Genomic DNA, 18,393 nt, shown 5'->3' with positions numbered 1-18,393 from the left:
GAGAACCTAAGCAAGGGATTCCAGGGCGCAGGCGATGCCGCTGAAGGCAGAGGGTTCCTGCGGATGGCCGCTCAAGACGTGGAGCCCCCCCGCCCCCCCCCCCCCGAGGCCCTGAGCTCAGGCGAGCCGCGCCGGAGGTTAGCCCTTGCCTTGTTCCTCTTTGGGTGCCGTCACAGCCAAAAGGGAAGGAAACGAGGGGCTGCCGGCGGGGCGCCTGGGGGGCCACTCTCCCCTTTTCCCCTGAGGGGAGAGAGACGGCCCGGCCCCCCAGTCACTCCGCCCTCGGCACCAGATAACTCACGGGGTCCGTCTGGTATTCACGGCTGTACAACTCTTGGCAGTTGTTGAAGATGTACTCGTAGGTCGAGTTGAGGCAGGCTTTCACGCAGTCCTTCACCACCTGACTGGCACGAGGCGGGCTCTGCAGTTCCTGAACCTGGAGGAGGAGGAGGTGGCAGGAGAAGAGGTGAGAACAAGCAGGGAGCCGCTCCGGAAGGGGTCTCTGTGTGTGTATGTGCGTGCGCGCGCACCTGCATATGTCTGTGTGTGTGTGTGCACCATCTGCTCGGGCACCTGGTTGCCACCCAGAGGCCACGCCCGGAGTTCTGGCGTCTGACCCAAGCAGCCCCAGTCGGCTTCAGCCCAACCGTTAACTCTGCACCTCCTTAGGTTTGGGCATCTCAAGGAATGGGCACTGGTGCCACCCAGGTGCCGAATCCAGGCTGAGGGGAGCCGTTCCCCCCCCCCTTGGAAGCAAAGAGGGCTGTACAGCGCTCTGCCCACCTCTCCGCGCCAGTCCGGTGAGACGTGAGCCCAGAGACCCGGCGTGCTCTGTGCAGAGGAGCTGGGCCCCTGAGGCCAAGGCAAGGAAAGGAAGACCCCCTCCCCAGCCTGAGGCCCTCCGGTGGGCCCCCACGGAGGAGGAGGCGGCGGCGTCGGCGTCGGCGTTGTTGGGCGTGGTCGAAGGCAGCATCACCCATCCTCATCCACACCTCTTTTCCCGCAACTCCTGTCACCCTTAGGGGTCCCCGGCATCATCGTTGCCCCAAACACGTTCTGAGGCCGTCGGGGCATCCCCCACAGCCGGGGCCACCAACGGCTTTTCTCTCAGGCGCCCGGAGGCGCCTCTGCACTGGCAGGCCAGGAGGGAGGGTCAAGAGTCCGTCCCTCGCAGTCCAAAGTCTCGGCAGGGAGAGGCTTCTTCCAGGCTAAGAGGATTTCTCTGACATCCGCTTGTGTGTGCTCCGGCCCCCGTCTTCCGCCTTAGCTCCCTCCTCACAAGTGCTTAATCCCCTGAAGTGAGACAAGATTCCCTTCACGGCTATTCTCTTCTGTGGGACTCCTTTGGCTCCGAAGGCACGCAGAGCTCACAAGAGCCCCACGGGAAGGCCCGGCCAGCGGGGTCAGCCCCCTCTGCGGGCTGCTCCTCGCCTCCCCTTGGGTTTGGGGACGACTCCTCGCCCGCGTCTCACGAGGGAAGCAAACGTGTCTGGAAAAAAGGTGCATCACCAACAGACATACTCTAAAAGGATTCCACACGGGAGCTTTTATACAGAGAGAGCCGCTTGTTCCTGTACTTTAAATGAAGTTTTTTGAGGGTGGCAACCTTTCCGCAGGGGATCTACGAAGGTGACCCGCAGAGAAAAGGCAACGTTTCAGAACACGGCTGCCGGTTTCCTGGGCCCTTGATATTCTCTGAGACGCCAGGGCTGCAAAACCAACTTGACAGCCAAGGTACAGATATTCTAGGAGCAAACTAAGCCTGTGTGTTTGGAAGGAATCAGCCGGCCGGCCTGTCCCTTCCTGCACCGGCAGAGCCTGCTTGACAGCAGAGCACAAACCGTTACGGCTGTCCGAAACAATCCAGAGGCTTTCCTGCTGGCGCCCTGGAAAAGGACAAAGGCAGATTCCGTCGGCATCCAGCAGCCTGCGCTGTGAAGAACCCTCTCCTCGCTTCTGTAAGACGAATTGCTTTGTTCCAGTTATTTTACTGCCTTTCCAGAGATATTTTGTCAAAAAACAGGCTTTACTTAATGGGCCTCTGAACGCTTGGCAAACATGTCACTGCAAAAGGCTGTGGAGGTTTCAGCAAGTTCATCACCAGCTTGTCCTTGAGCAACAGACAAAACCGACTTGATCACGGCTTGGTTGGACCTTCCGTTGGTTGAAGAGATTTGTTGAGATGGCGGGGGTAGCAAAGCAAAGGCATACATGTTGCTTTGAAGGGAGACAACAAAGGTGTAGTGGGAAAAGGCAGACGTCTTTTGTATTAGACAATTTCCAGATCTTTCAGAGGGTGACTCATACTTTATGGTCCTAATTATAATTTGTTCTACTGCTGCATTGTTTTAATTGTATTTTGTATTATTGTGGTGTATTAAGGGTTTGTGAGCTTTTAATCTTGTGTAAACTGCTCAGTTTACAGCAGTATATAAATTGAAGGAAGAGAGGGAGGGGGGAGGGAAGGAAGGAAGGAAGGAGCTCATAATGGAAGAAAGGAAAGGAGGGAGGGAGGGAAGGCAGGCAGGCAGGCAGGCAGGCTCTCCAGGCCATCCTTGACAAGAATACTTCACCCATCCAAGCAACTGGTGACAGACCCATACTTGCTAACAGACAAGCCCCCAAACCCAAGCAACCACTGACACATAACGCTGATATGGAGTCTGGGGCTCTACCTACTGTAGCAACACAATTACAGGCCCCAGCAACGTCACACACAACATCAGGGGCCTGTTTACAAGTCCCTCTGCCAATGTGATCTATTCCATCCTTTACCAACGCTGCCCCTCTGCACTCTACGTAGGACAAACGGGGCAATCTCTACACACACAAAAATTAATGGGCACACATCCGACGCCAGGAATGGCAACACACAAAACCCGTTTCAGAATATTTCAAACTGCCTGGACACTCTTTTAGTAGCTGCAAGTGATGGTGCTTTTTTTTGGGGGGGGGAGGACACTGCAGCATCATATTTGAAAGAGAAAGAGCTGAGACACACTGGAGACCCCCTTAAAAGGACAGAATGCCAGTCAAGGGCTCTCAAGTCATGATGACCAAATCCCTGCTCTGATTCCTCTCCCCCCCCCCCGTTTGCCCCTCTGGTCAGCAGGGCTGTTGTTACTTTGTAGCCTGGGAACTGACATTATTCATGGACGGAGAGTTTTGTCCCCTCACTAACGAGAGCCGTTCTCCATCATTTTGCCCCTTATCTGTGTCTCCACCTGCATCCTGGGGAACCACGTATGTATATGACAGTCATGGCATTTCATGCCGTCTCAACTTGGGTCTGAGGAAATGGACTTGACCCACGAAAGCCCCCATTAAAATGCAACACTTCGCCTTTAAGGCAGGAGACCGTTTTTGTCTTTTGTTTTTGGTCTTGCTTTGCTTTGCTTTTTGTCCGATACGGCCGGTCCGCATTTCCACCTCTTTCGGGAGAGATTTCCTGTTTCTCCAGCGCTTTGCATCCTCCGAGTGTCCTCTCCAGACAAAGCAAAACAGACCGAAGGATCCTGACTTCCCGGAGAGAATGGGTTTGGCCTGCACTGCATTTCTCTCCCAATGGGGTCTGGTTAGCAAAGTGTGATGGGATGAACCAGCTGGAAGCCAAACCAGGAGCAGCAGGACGGTGACTGACTGGGCAGAAAGAGGGCCTGTGGCCGAGGAGAAGAGGGCAGAGCCACACACGGAAACGTGGAGGAAAACGCCTCAAGGGGAGAGCGGGGCCGAGTCCTGGTTCCCTGCAGCCCTCCTGAGTGGCAGAAGGCAGATCTCCAAACGGGAGGAGGGGAGCGATGGAAAGGCCGGGCCCAGAGCAAATCTTCCCTGGGCTGAACCAGGCCTGAAGCCTAGCCATTCCGCAGCCTCCCTTTGAGTGTTCCCCAACCAGAGGGGGCAAGAGCTGGCCCAGGACCACCCCCATCCCCACCCCCGGCCTCTGGGGCTGGACAGCCACCTGAAAGCAGACCCCCTACCTTCATTCGGAAAAACGTGATGCTGGTCAGCAGGTCGACGGTCGATTTCAGGTCTTGCAAGCGTTCCTGGCTGCTGGCTGGGAAGTTGTTCTGTGGGAAGGAAGACAAATCCCCCCCTTGTGTTGCAGGACAGCACCTAAAGAGCCAAGCTGTGGGGTCTCCTGGCATCACCAGGTCCCAAACAGGCTGGTCTCCGGGGCCAGGGAGAGGGCAGGATGAGCCGCCCCTTGTGATGGGAGCCCAGCTTGGAAGGAAAACCCAAGCCTGGAAGTCAGCCCAAGGGCCCGGGAGACCTTCCAGGTCTCTCCCAGGGATGACTACGAGGGCTCAGCTGGACAGAGCCAAGGGGAGGAAGCGAGGCAGCAGTCGCCGCCCATGGGGTCACAGGGAGGATACCAACCTGCCCAAGGGGGCAAGAGGTGCTTGGTCTGCTCTGAAACTCTTCTACACCCAAATCTGAGAGGCAAAACAGCTCTAAGCAAGGGACCAGCTTAAAAATGCCACTTGATTCTTGGGATCCTGCCAGTTTCTGGGACAGAGTGAGCTTCCTTTCTCATTAACAGGACAGGAGACACTTTTAATTAATGGGAAACAGCTTCTCTTGCAGCTACCCAAGGCAGGAGAACATCGGCCATACTTGGGGGACAATTCATTAGAAGGCCATTAAAGCAGCAGAGTCTTATCATGAGAAATTAGTCTAATTACATTTCTCCACATCCGCTACTATTTTGGGTGGCAGAAGGAAGCCGCTCCTCATGGACCAACTCACTTCTTCTCTCAATAGCATGAACCACATTATTCTACAATGTCTAATTACGCCATTCCTCGGAGCATTTCCGTGTACTGTTTTTAGCCAGTGGTTCGGGGGAGATTGGTTTTTATTTCGCCATGGAATGGGGAACTGCAAAATAATCGTCGTGGGCTAAAAAGCTCAAGAGGCACAACACCAAGATGTAGCAGCCTTGAGAGCCGCGAGAAATTCTTGCTGCAGCTGAGCAGAGGCCTGGGGCAGATGGCAAGGACCTCAGCCAGCATAATGTTCATCATAATGAGCTGTGCAATTAAACTAGAATAAAGCAAAGGTTCTCCAGAGAGATGAAAAGGTCACCACTTCGGTTCCATTTGATGTCCTCCAGCCAATCACATCGGGGGGGGGGGGATATGCATTAAAAGCCAAGAGGACATCAGAGCCAAACTGAGGACCCTGAGCTTGTCCAAATTATTGTCAGAACAGCAGCTCCTTCCCTTTTTCCACCCAAGCCTTCCAGCTTACAGCCTGGTCACCACTCTGGACAAATCTAGCCAGAGGCTGGAATCCAATTTGCTTACTGAACCTTGAGTTTCAAAAAAAAAAAATCACAAGAGAAAAAGAACCAAACTCCATTTCATGCGTCCATGGAGCCAATGTATTCCCCCCCCCCTCCCGGCCAGTCAAAACGTTGTTGGGTTGCCTTCACCCGCTCTCACACGGGGGATGAGCAAGCCAGCCTAGTCTACAAGGCGGGCGAGGGAGTCTGCCCCAAGCAACCGGAGGGCTGCCCAGGGATTCTGAAAAGCTGGGCACCTAGACTTCCCGATTTCGGCACTTACCCTGTACATGGAGAGGTCGATTCGCAGGGAATTGTGAAGTTGGTCCAAGAGTTTCACAAATCTCTCTTTCTAAAGCCAAACACAACAGACTTTAAAGACATGCTTTGAAACATATCTGTGCCTGATTTCCAGAGCCGAGATGCCCTTCCCCTTCAAAGAAACAAAGGCCCTCCCGGAAAAAGGGGCTAACCCTTTGATATCTGGGCAGGGGGACAGATGGGCACAGAACAGGGTGGAGCTGTCTGTAACCTCTGAGGCGGCACCAGAACCTCCACCCGCCAGGCAACATCATTATTGAGGATGTGAATCTAGTCGGAAAAAGATTTCTCACAGTTTTGCAGTGAGAGGCCAGCTTTCTTGTCAGGGAGCCCGGGGAGGAGGGGGGCTGGTGAGAAAACACAACTGGATTCCAGATCTGCCCTTGGCAGTCCTGCCTTTAGTGACCGGGCCGGCAGCTCCATTCCAGGGCCAAACGGCCATCTGGCAAATGCAATTCACGAGCCAGAGTAACCCCAAGAGCCTTGGTCTTGCAGAGAAGCGGGCGTCCCTTGTCATACCTCACTTCCTCTGTGGGGGAAGGAAATTGAGCAAGACCTCATTCCCACAGGGCAACAAGGTCAGTCCAAGCAGTTTTGAAACACACCATTCCTTGTGCTTTTGGGAGGAACAAAATTGTTTCCTTGGCCCACTTGCAGGGACTGGTTTATCACGGCAGAGGAGCCTGTTTGGCAGTGGAGAGCAGCAGCCCCACAAAGGATGATGGCGCTGATCCCTTACGAGGTGTTGAGGCTGCCTGCGCACGTGCACCCCCTTCAACACAGTGCAGGTCACGGGCACCCCTGCAGCCACAGCAGGATGACAGCGTTAAGGAACTCCCACGGCTGAGACTGACCTTCCAAGCCACAGGATGGATCTCAAGGAAAGGCTGGGAAGGCAAGAGGGCCACTCACCCCAAAGTTGGAAGCAGAGAAGCGGTCAGAGGCAGAGACGTTGGTGGAGGCGGTGGTGTGGGCGTAGTAGGCGTTGATGTTGGCCAACAAGGTGCTCATCACCGCCGGCACGCCAGGGCACAGGTACTTGGAGGAGAGGCATGCAAAGTGCCTGCCGGAAGCACAAGCCACAACCGTCGGGCAGGGAAGGCCCTCTCCAAGACACAGCCCCCCTCCAGGCAAGCGTCAGCCCCCCCCCCAGCGCGCTAGGCAGCACTGGCAGACAGACTGACGCGTCTTGCTTTTGGGAGAGCAGGGAGGAACCCGAGGCCTGTCTGCAGCTTGCCCCCCACCCCCCACGTCTGTTCTGAGCAAAGCAGGACGCGGAAGCCGAGCGGCAGCCACCAGCTGAGAGCAGGAGCCTCTCCACCAACCCAACACAGGCTGAAGGGCAAGTGTCTCTCGGGGGGGGGGGGGAGACACAGCCCAAGGGGGTTGGGGGGTGGGCAGTAAGCCCAGGGTTTAAGAGGCGTGTCTCCCCTCCCTGCTCAGCTGTGCCAGGAGAGAGAATTACTCCCGGTGCCACGCCATGCCAGGTGCCACCCACTCTGTGCTCAGAGCAGCCCCTGGGGATCCTGACACAGCCACACCAGGGACTTCATGGTAGTCCAGCTTTTGCATCTAGGTGTCGCGGTGGCGGTGGCGGCAGTGGTGGTGACAGCACTGGGGAGACTCCCAACCTCCCTTCCAGTCCAGAGCTGAATGGAGGCCTTGCTTAAATGTTTTTAGAAACAACCCCCCCCCCCTTTCAAGAGGTGTGTTTTCAGGACCACAAAAGGGCCCTCTGAAGGAAAGGCGCGCTTCTACCCCTCCACTACCAATGTCCCTCTCAGGCGATCCTCTCCAGCCGGAAGAGCCATCGGGGGGGGGGGGGGGGGCTGGGAGCCATGGCTGTTGTAGCTCAAAGGCCCCTGGAGAGCAGCAGGGCGGAGCAGGGTGTGTGTGTGTGGGGGGACTTGCCAGGGCGGCCCTTCCCAGGTTCTGCCTGCAAAGGCCATCCTGGGCAAGGAAGCTGTTTCCAGCACAGCAACTTTGGTGCCAATCCCGAGATAAGCCCTGTGGCCTGGGTCAAAAGGAAGCGGGCTCCTCTCGGCCAGAATCCCGGGGAAACCCGTGCCAGGCAGGAGTCTCAGAACAGCCCGCAAAGGGCGTGGGGAGGGTGACTGTGGGAGGCCAGGGTAGTGCGCCTGTCCTGCCTGCACCCTTGCCAGTCCAGGGCGCTGGGAGGCTGACCTCCTGGTACTGCTCTTGGTCCCCAAGAGAAGAGACTTTAGTATTAATTAATTATTTAATTAAAGGGTACGGCTCTCCCCTCCTGCCTTGCAGAAGAATTGCTTTTCTAGGACTGCTTTTACTTATTCATGGCACCATTTTTTTTTTTTTAAAAAAGTTTACTTTAATCATCCCACAAGACCAAATGATGGTGGAGTAATTTTCTGGGAGGGCAGTCGCTTCTTCTGCTGCCTCTTTGGTGTTTTAATGAGACCAATTAAATGAGAAAATGCAAATGGGACCCCTTTCCTTCCTGAGGATGGCAGGATTTGCTCAAAGGAATCCACACGCTCCCTGGGCCTCACGAGATTCATCCGGCTTCGGCAGCACCAAGGGGCTGACGCGAGGAGATGCCGCTGGTACTGCCACTGGCCTCCAGCCTCTCCTGGGTCAGGCCGCCCCCCACACACATACCCCGGCTTGCCAGCTGCTGGTATTTTGCAAGAAGGCAAAACAGCGCATGCAGGCATGAGCCGGTGCTGGCCAGAGCAGACACCCAGGAGGGAGCCAGACTGCTCTCTCGGCTGGCGTAAGAGGAGGGGAAACCGGTGGGCGAACTGGGTGGCAAAGCTCAGCGGCCCATCGGAGAGAAACACCTCCTGCCCCCCAACACACACACAGACACACAGACTGATGGGGCTGACGGCCGGTTGGGGAAAGCAGCTTGGAAAGAGCCCGGCTGTGGGGTCTCTAGGCTCCAGGAGCCCCCCCCCTGCCCCCAAGCACCTTCCTGGGCTGTGCTGGGACAGACGGTCAGGCCTGATCCACCATATCCACCCCATGCCATTTCAAGGTCGCCCAGGGTGGAGGGAAGGCTTTAGCAGCAGGTGCGAACTCACGTCATAGCCTGATAGATGGACTCGATCCCGTAACGCATCGCGAACTCATCCACAATCTCTTGGCCGGTCTCATCGAAGTAAACCTTCCAGGCATCGTCTCCTTTGGCCCCCGGAATCTTCACCACCCCATTTCCTTGGACTTCCGTCAGGTGGTGGAAGAGGTTCTGGAAGAGAACAAGTGGCAGCCGAGCCCGAGGCAGCCAGGGCGGGCTCTGCCCGGGGGGGGGCAGGGGGCTGGCTGGCTCTGTGGGCGGAGGCGGCCGCGTTTAGGGGGCCTGGGGTGCTTTATGGCATTCAGGGTCCATCAACTAATCAGCTCAGGTGGGACAGAAATGAAGCAATTCAAACACCCCCAAATCCTGCGGTCGCTTCAAGACGGTCATGTTTTATTTGCTGTAAGCTTTTCGAGGAAAGAAAAAGGGGGCTACATTCTACAAAAGGCCACAGGAAAGGAAAAAAAAAAAAAAACAACCCACAACAAAATAAAAGCTTCTAAGTCTTTCAAGAGACCATCAAGACTCTCTGCCTGCCTGCTTTGTTCCTTGGTCTGCCTCTTCCTCAGAACAGGCAGGCCCTGAATCTGTCAAGATTCCCCTTCTGGAGAACCAGGATTTGAACCCCTGCTGCGCATGGCGCCGGTGCTCTCTCGCAGCCCACCCAAGAGAGATCACAGCCAGGGTCCAACATTTCCAGCTCTGTCTCCTTCCCCATGGGAGCCACTGCAAGCGCAGCGGGACCCCCTAAAGACCCCTCTTCTCTGCAATTTCATTCCCCATCTGCAGCACCACGATCAACCCAGAAATCGGGGCTGGAACAGGAGAGGAGCGTGCCGCGGAGGCTGTGAATCCCGCCAGAGCAGAGGAGCGGCCACTCTCGGCTCTTTGCCAGCACAAGGGGCAAGCTTGTCTGCCGTCTGTCCAGCCAGAGGTCAGACCGCCTGGACTCAGGAACCATCTCCGCGGCCCAAAGCAGAATGGACTTTCTGAGGAAAAGGTAGAACCTGCGGGCTGGGGTGGGCTGGCGTGGGGGGAAAGATGTCTTTCCAGCCCCAATGAAACCACCTTTTGGGTGAGTCATGGAAAGCCAAGAGAACAGAGCAGAGGACACGGCCAGTGAAGAACCTGGGAAATCTCAGATAAGAAGAGGGCTTGGCTCCACCTCCGGCTCATTATCCACCAACTCCGTGCTGGCTGGCCACCCTTGTTATGCAAAGGGCTCCCTCGCAGCCCCCCCTCCCCACGCGCACAGAAGTTCAGTCACCAGTCATTTCTGAACTCCCAGCTGTGTGCCAGGCTTTCAGGATAGCTCCAGCTGGCTGCTGTAATGAAGAGAGGCAAGACCGTGCCCGTGTGAGGCCCAGCACGCACGTGTGCGCTCGCACCCTCCTGCAGCAACCAGCCAAGACGGAAAAGCCCAAAGGTACCCGTGCAGCAAGAACAGCTGCTGCCACAAAGAGGGGGCTTTTCCTGCTCCCGTTACGTGGAAACCAGAGCTCCACCCCCCACCCCCCACCGGTGCTGCCCGACAGCCGCTGGAGGCCGGGCTGCTAGAAGGCAGCTCCCTCCCTTGTGTGGCCTCTGCCTCTCGCAGCCATGCAACTGGCCAAAGGCACTTCAGGCAACCCACTGCCCCGACCTCCTTCCCTCCCCCCCCCACACGCGTCAGCCTTCTTTGGCAGGCAGGCGGCATCCGTGAGAAAACCTAATGGCTGAGATAGGACGATGCCCACTGGGTTCCCCAGTTTTTAGACTCTGTTTTATTATGATATTTTACTGTTTAGTGTTTTGTTTTTTGCTTTTGTTCTATTTTAACTGTTTTGTAAGGTACCCGGGATACTGCTTCGACACTAATGGGGCAGTATAGAAAATAAAGTAATAAATAAATAAATAAAATGACCCAGAAAGAACGGGCCAGCCAGACGGAGCCCGGCCCCCACTTCTCCTCCCTCCTATTTTCTCTTAAAAGTCACAACGCTGGGAGGGGAGGGGAGGGGAGCAAAGGAGGATCCAGGCCAGAGAGCCAGGACAAAGGCAGAACCACTGAGAACAGAGGGCTTCCCAAGGCAAGGTTGCTGCTTTCAGAGAGATGCTCTGCTCACCGCGCAGCCACCTACCTCATGAAGGCAAGTGTACTGGATGTGATAAGGAGCCACCTTCTCTTCCCCTTTGATCTCCACACTGATCTGCAGGCGGATGGCTCCCGACACGGCCGACTTGTCCGTCCTCTTTTCTGGAAGAGAAGATCGACAGGCTTGAGAGGTGCAGGGACTGATCCCCCCCCTCCACACACACACCAGAAGAACGGAGGGAGGGAGAGAAGGAGGCCAGACTGGGCATGAAAAGAGTCAGCAGGACTAGCCCTTCCAGGGGGCCCTGTTCAGAGGAACGGGGGGGGGGAGGGCCAAAGGAAGCAGTGAAAACACAGATTGCCAAAGCCAGCCTGGACTTTTAGCCCAGCGGCAGACACGCACAGACTGGGATGAAAGGGACACACAAAGCCCAGCTCTACTGAAAGGACCTGACCCAGCCGGCTCTGTAGGGCTTCCTTGGAAGGAGGGGGAAAGAGAAGAGGGGAAAGAGAGAAAAGGAGAGAGAGAGAGGAGATCAAGAAGCCTGGAATCCTGGAAAGCATCATCAGGCAGCACAGCCAGGACCACCAACGGTTCTGAGCTCACCACCTAATGGGATGGCCTTGCTTATGTTCCCCTGACTCCCAAAGGAACTTACCGAGAACTGGCCTCCCGTGCACACACCCCTCCACGGCCCTTGCTGTCTCAGGGGCAGGATCCTGTCCCTGGCTTAAAGAAGTCACAGAGGATCCTGCACCACCACTGCTCCCGGGCATGGCTATCCTGATGCATTCAGGAAGGGCTCAGCAGGGTCTGCTACCTTTTCTAAAACTAAACCTAGGGGTAGGGCTTGGAGGCAAGCATGGCTAAGACTCCAGCCCAGATCCGGACAGCTTTCTGTCTGGGGCGGTGCAAGGGAGGGAGGGTTGAGCAGCACCCCCCCCTCGATCTCCCCCCTCATGGCTTGGAAAGGAGGCCTTCGCAGGTCCTTCAAACCAGGCGCCTGTTCTTCGGGGGCTCCTGGGCAAGCCGCGCCGAACCCCACTACTCACCCAGGTTGTACCAGACGTCCATCTCCCCGCTCAACGTCCGCACCTCGATGATCGTCTGCCCCAGAAAGTCATCGGACTCCCGCTTCAGCCTCTGCTTGACCCGGGACTTGATGTCATCATCCTCATCCCAGACGCGCACTTTGATCCGATCGGAGGAATTATGGCACTCACTGCAAATGGGGCGGTTGGGGGGTTTGGTGTCACAATAGGTAAGGCATGGGAGCCCCCTGCCCACCTCACCAGGCGGTGGAGGGGAGAGAGCGAGCTGCACTCTCCTTCCTTCACTGCTTGAAGACCGCCACTGATGCGCATGCATGCGTGCGCATGTGTGCGCACATGCACATACACAGAGGCTCGCCCAGTAAGACAACACCCACTAGAAATAGTTCTCAAGACGTCCCAGGGTCACCGTTCAGAAGGGACCAGAGTAGGGAAGAATCTCAGTGCTGTTCCCCATTCCCACTCCCACGATTCACCCCCCCACTGGGTGCCCCCCTGAACAGAATGGCCTACATCAGCTACGCAGGGTCAAGCTGGGTCAGTACACACACAAAATCACACTGCCTGAGCGGTCATTGTTCCTTTGTTCCTGAGAGGCTCCCAAGAGCAGCAAAGAGAAAGCCAGAGAAAGCCAAAATCCAACAGCCTGCTACAAACCCCTCCACACAACGTGGCATCCGCGTGTGATGGACCACGCTCGGTGTGCCCCGAGGGGGTGGTGGTGGTGGTGGAGAGTGAGCCACAATCCTCCTCGCCTTTGCTTCCTGGTCTCCTTGCCTGGCCAGGGGAGCAGGGCAGACAGAGCCAGCACAAGGCGCACCGAGGAGGGCCAGTGACCGAGAGGGTGACGCCTCTGAGCGACCCCTGACAGCCACCCAGCCTCCAGAGAGAAAAGCACGAGGGCCTCTTACAGCCGGTCCCTGCGCCCGTAGCTGGAAGCCTGGGGTTTTGCCTTTTTAAGAAGGCTACACCGGTTGCCAAGCAACCAGGAAAAAGATGGAGGGGGGGAAGGAAGAAATGGGTCATGAGCCTCGCCAGTCTCTGCAGGGGCAGGAAAGTGGCCTTTCCGTGCGCGGCCCCTCTTTGGCCTCTGGTTGCCATGGACGGCAATCTGGAATTCAGGGACTGGGACCTTGTTGATGTCCTGCCGACGGGCGCCCATCCGAGGGAATGAAGCGGGAGATGCCCCCGGTCACGCAGGCCCGAGAGATGCCACCAGAGATGTCCCTCTTGGCTACCTGGGAGAGAAGATCTCTCTGGAGCTCCCACCCCCCCACACACATACAAGCCCTCAGTGTGGCCCTCACGACCCTGGGGAGCTTCTCTAAACGAAGAGACCTTCTGAGAGCGGGCAGCACCCTTTCCTGCGTGGAAGGTTCTCTCCTCCAGCGCTGGTGCCCGTGGAACACTGTGCATGCCCCCAAAGGCCTGCGCACGCATGTGCCCAACCAAGGGATTCAGGATGTGGCGGAGAGTGGCCTGTCACGTCTCACCCACCGGGGGGGGGGGATGACCTCGTGGAACTCCCCACGACCCAGACTGACCAAACGGCCCTCCTTCGGATGTGCTCCCTCCCTTTGGCCAAGCAAAACAGTTTCCTGGACTGAAAGATGACCAGACGATTATGAAGCGGTTATTTCCTCTGATCCCCAGGGCTGACTGCGGCGTTTAGAGAAGCGATGAGGCCTCCCTGCGGTGGATAATCGATATTAGGCGGCAACGGAGGCAGCTGCGAATAACAGACGTGATGACCATTAAATCCTCCAGAAGTCACCCGCTGTGGAGTTAACAATCGTGGGGCTGGGAGAGACGCTTCCGCCAGGCAGGCTCTCTCATCTGCAGGAACCCAGCCTATTATCACGCTCAGCGTCTTGTCAAAATCCTACGTTTATGTGTGATTATGCTCCTGACGAGGAGCTGTGCTTCCACGTCCCCCTTTTGAGACACTTACGTACATCCGAAAGCGCCAGCGGAGGTTAGAGGCATTCAGACCTCAGCTGCGGTTCCGGCCCAGTAAACTGCCGGCCTCCCTGCTTTCTTATGCTCTGCAGCCCATTGGCTCCAGACGTCCAAAGAGAACTGGACCCCCCCCCCCAGCCTGAGAGCCAGGCCCCACCTTGGAGAGGAACTGGAGAGTCTGCCTGGGAGAAAGTCGGAGTCAACCCCCGGGGGGGGGGCTGGGGAGCAAAGGCAGGCTCACATCATCCCCTTTTCACGGCATGAAGGGCTCCCGCTGAACATACCCAGATCTACTGGCATCAGCTTTGGGGAAAAAACACACAAACCAAGGTATAGCCTAGGGTCATTCTGGATCCCGTAATGTTAAATTACACTCCACCCGACGTGCCTCCAGGGGCTGGGTGCACAGTCAAGAATATAAGGGGCTCAAGATGCCTCCATCATCTAATAAGGCCGTGGCCATTCACGAAGAAAGGCGTGATGACCATTCGCCAACCCCGCGTGTGCCAGAAGGAAGCCAATGTGGAAGGGCAACCAGCCCTCTGGCACATACCGGAGAGAAGACACACCAGCGGAACCCCTCAGGGCAGCACAACCACCCCCCCTCCCGACAGCACCTCGTGGGGCTCCGTGGGTGAGGGGGTCCCAAGACAGCTAGCTTCCCTCCCTCGTCTTCAGACCCCGACAGGAAAAGAATGGCCACCGGTTTGCTCTTGTATGCTTCAGGAGGGCTTCAAATCAGATCCCTCATCTCTTCGCAAGAGAAGGGTAAATTTTAAAAATTAAAAATGGAATGGGAGAAGAAACGTCACAGGACGGCCGACCTCATGCTTGGGGTCTAACACAGAGAGGATGGAAAGGCTAGGGTTTGCCCCCCGCCCAAAAAAAGGCACAGGGTGCGATTTATGGGTTGCCATTAGCCTTTCGCACTTTGTTTTCCAGTTTGGAAGGGCGAAGCCTACACCAGCTGCCTGCTGGGCCGGGCCATTTGCTTAAAGCCCACTGCTGCTGCTGCTGCTGCTGCTGCCGCCATGAAATCCACTCGTTCAGATCCCCAGCTCCTCCCCGAGGCTCCCCCCAAGCCACCTCCTGCTGCCGCAACTTGGCAGGACCAACGCCAAGGCTGAAAGAAAAGGTTTCCCCTGCGGACCCTGGACCCTCTGTGACTCTCTCTCTCTCTTGCCCACTCTGGGAGGAAAGAGTGGCAAGCAGCCGAGTGGCCAGACGAGGGTTAAGGAAGCGAGGCCCGGGCAGGGCGGCTTCTCCATCGCACGCAAGGGTTTGGGAGCAGGGCTCTGCTGTCCTTTAGCAACCACAGCGACCCTGGGGTCCTTTTTCTTGCAAACTTGGCAAGGACTGTGTCGGCAAGCCAGCCTCACAGAGTTCCCTAAGCCATGGTGCTGGGCTCCTGATTTCACCCCCCAGGAGGTGGTGGTGGTGGTGGTGGTGTCCTTATGCCCGTCCTATGGGTAGGTGAGCAGGAAGCTTTCTGGAGCCCAGCGGCGGAGAGCCAGCCACCCATCGAGGCCAGCAAAAACGCCTTTCTGTGCTAAAAAGCCCTTAAGAGAGCTTGCCAACACTTTATCCGTACAATCAATCAATCACAAACAGGAACACTGAAAAAAACAACAAAGAGGGGAAAATGCAAGATGAAAAGAGTGCTGCTGTCCTCTGAAAGTGCCCATGGCCACAGAGAGACGGGCGAAACGTTAGGAAGAACAACCTTCAGAACAAAGAGCCAAAGAGCCCAGAAAACCCACAACAACCAAAAGATATTTAAACGGTTGAATCCTTGTGGCTGTAAAAGCTCAGAGAAACCGATGCCCACAAGACGGGAGACCTCACAGCCAGGTGCTCAGAGTAAGCTGTAGCACGACAGGATCCCACCCCAGAGAAGGGCTTCCTCTTCTCCTGGATTGACAAGTGGGGTCCGGCTCTGAGCATTAAAGGGCAGCCGCTTTTCGAACTCAGCCCAGAAGCCCATGAAGATCCTTTACCCTCCCTGCCGTTAGTCCTCCTAGCCTCCTGGATGGCTAGGATGCTCCAAACCATTTCCCCCAGGCCAGGCCAGGCCAGACTCCATGTGTGGTAGCCGCCCACAGAGCCTGGGTTATCTATCTGTGGCGCAGCCCATCTCTTTCCGGGGCGAGACGGAGCTGGCACACCCACCCACCCTGACGAAAGACACTTCACACCAGGGACGGAGAACAGAAGGGACAGAAAGGGAGGTGGAGTCGCGCGCTGTGTCAAAAATACACATCCCTGCATTGAAATACTGGAGGAGGAGCTTCTGGAGCCTCTTCTGGATTAAAATAACTGGGGCAAAATCCCAAGGGAACATGGCTGTTGGAGCCGACGATGGCCAGCCCGATCAAGACGAGGAGACAGATGAAACCACTGGGGAACAACTGCAAGCATTTCAAAGAGACACGACGCAGCAGTAATGAGAGACTTCAATTATCCTCCGATCTGTTGGGAGGCCAATTCCCAGCTTGCGTTGGCTGGAGATTTTCTCCTACAAAAAGCGGAGGAGTAGCTATCCTGGACGTGATCCTAACCCACAGAGAGGACTCGGTGGAAGGAGTGGCAGCCAGAGGAGAACTCTGGGGGAAAGCGGTCACGTAAAGAAGGGAAAAGCAGAGCGGAGCTGCAGGTGTATATGCCGGACTTTAGGAACGCCAGTTCTAATAAATGCAGGACTAGGATAGCTCGAGGTCTCATGGCAGGAAACCCTAAAAGGAAAAGGAGAGTCCAAGATGGGTGGCACCCCAGCACCTGCTGGTCAAACGGATCGCTGAACTATAACTCCCGCCTCCAGCAGCTGATTCACATGGACAGCAGGCGGAGTGGGGTTAAAAAGAGAGGAATGTCCAGGAGACTCAGGGCTTCGGGTGGGGCAGCCACGACGTCTCATCATTCAAGACGCAGGTCAGTAAAAGTTGGCGGTTCCCATAGCACTCCCCACGGTGAGCCGTTCTCTGCTTTTGCCTTTGCTGACACCGGTTACAGCAGCCTGCTGAGCACGTGGTGGCAGACGAGGTGCGCCAAGGACACCCTCAGCAGGCCTTATCCACACATTTTTCAGCACGGGAGGACTCAGCAGGAAGGCCTGCTGGCCAAGCGAAGAGGCTGAACCTGCCGCGCCCCCCCCCCCGGGCTGTTAAGGGCTGTTTCCTTTCCAGCCATTCCCAGCACAGCCACAGCAGAAGAAGCCAAGGCTGTGTGAGGACTGACAGGACTCTGACCATTCCCTACCACCCAGGTGGGTCCCCCTGACCTCCACTGGGCATGCACAGAGGTTAATGGCTGTGATTATGACACTCCTTCCATTCGCAAAGCCTGCAGGGAACGAGGGCCGGGATGCTTCCGTCAGTGTCACGGCAATCAGTGAGGGACAAGGAGTTCCTTGTGGCATGCGATTCCCACAGCCCGATCTGCCGACACGGCCATTTCCAGGCAAAAGGAGGGTCCTCGCTTCCCAGACCATGACGAGCATGTTCCCGCTGGGCAAAGCTTCTCTTTGGGGAAAGCAAGTCAGCCGTGGGAAAGGGCATCAGCACGGCAGCCACTGTGGGATCTACCCACACGTCCCACCTATTGTGAAGTCTGGGTCTGCTGCTGCCAGGGGGGGGGGGGAGAGGCAGCAGCTGCCCCCTCAAAGCTGTGCATCTGGGCTGGGCCGGGCTGAGCCTCTACTGCCCAGAGCAGCGTGCCCAAAGGGCTCAGCCTGCCACCGAGGCCCAAAGAGGAGGAGGCGTCAGGCCCCAAAAGGCCCAGAATATCCAGGCGTCAGAAAAGTCCATGGGGAGAAGGACACCCATCTTGAGGACACCCCTGGAGAAAAGGCAGGGCAGGCGCCTAGCTATAAAAGAGGTCAGTGTGTTTCTCAATGGCGCTCCAAAGACATGACCTTCGACCTGTGAACAGGGACTTGACCAGTTAGCAGCAGCCTGTGCCTTCCGAGGATGAGAGTGCGGGTGCGCATGTGTGTGCATGCATGCATGCATGCATGTGAAGAGGTGGGGGCTGGAGACAGGTGGGCTAACAGGGCCTTCTCTGTGCCTCTTGCACGTCCGTCATCCTCTTGCCTGCCTGCCTGGGGTTCTCCTCCTCCTCCCCCCCTCCCTCATTTCTGTCAGGAGATCCTGACACACACCCCTGGCAGCCCCATCCAGAAGGCCTTCAGGGGCCAAGCAAAGCGTATTGTTCTTCATCGTGTGCTGGTAGTTACCTGAATCAGCAAGTTTGTGCGCATTTCATTTTTAATATCAATCTCAGTTATTATGACTAATATTATCGTCTTCATCCATGTCCTTCTGCTTTTGTGACTGGATTTATACTGACTCCTCTAATTTTATGAGCATTTTATATTCAAAACAGCAGAATAAAATGTGTTCCATCAGCGAAAGAAAAGGGGCGCCGCCAGGTACTTACAAATGGAACTTCTCGTCCCAGACGGGGTTCAGATTCCCAAAAATGGTCTTGGTTCTCTTCTTGGTTTTCCCAACTTGGACGGTGACGTAAGGATCGCTGGAGCCCGTTTTGTCCTTGGCTTGCAAGCCCTGAGCGCAGACCACTGGCGAGGCGAGAAGAGGATGTCGTCATTGGGAAAGAGGCCCCCCCTCCTCCGAGAGGGGCCGGGAGGAG

General features: G+C 56.4%; 1 protein-coding gene across 5 annotated transcripts in view; it reads right to left on the bottom strand.

Moving 5' to 3' along the window:
- Nucleotides 1-18,393, bottom strand: part of LOC110082813 (protein unc-13 homolog B) — an 86,495-nt gene that overhangs the window by 34,805 nt on the left and 33,297 nt on the right. For all 5 annotated transcript variants that reach the window (XM_078384189.1, XM_078384191.1, XM_078384192.1 and 2 more), the window contains exons 9-16: nt 18,181-18,322; nt 11,788-11,957; nt 10,781-10,896; nt 8,668-8,831; nt 6,518-6,668; nt 5,568-5,636; nt 3,978-4,067; nt 302-436 (exon numbers count right to left, since the gene is read on the bottom strand). In XM_078384189.1, the coding sequence (XP_078240315.1) occupies nt 302-436; nt 3,978-4,067; nt 5,568-5,636; nt 6,518-6,668; nt 8,668-8,831; nt 10,781-10,896; nt 11,788-11,957; nt 18,181-18,322 (1,037 nt within the window). The remainder of the gene's footprint in view (nt 1-301; nt 437-3,977; nt 4,068-5,567; nt 5,637-6,517; nt 6,669-8,667; nt 8,832-10,780; nt 10,897-11,787; nt 11,958-18,180; nt 18,323-18,393) is intronic.

Source organism: Pogona vitticeps, chromosome 2 (genome assembly GCF_051106095.1).
Source record: "Pogona vitticeps strain Pit_001003342236 chromosome 2, PviZW2.1, whole genome shotgun sequence".
Taxonomy (NCBI): Eukaryota; Metazoa; Chordata; class Lepidosauria; order Squamata; family Agamidae; genus Pogona; species Pogona vitticeps.
The sequence above is the reverse complement of the archived record's forward strand: the minus strand, read 5'-3'. Positions and strand labels throughout refer to the sequence as shown.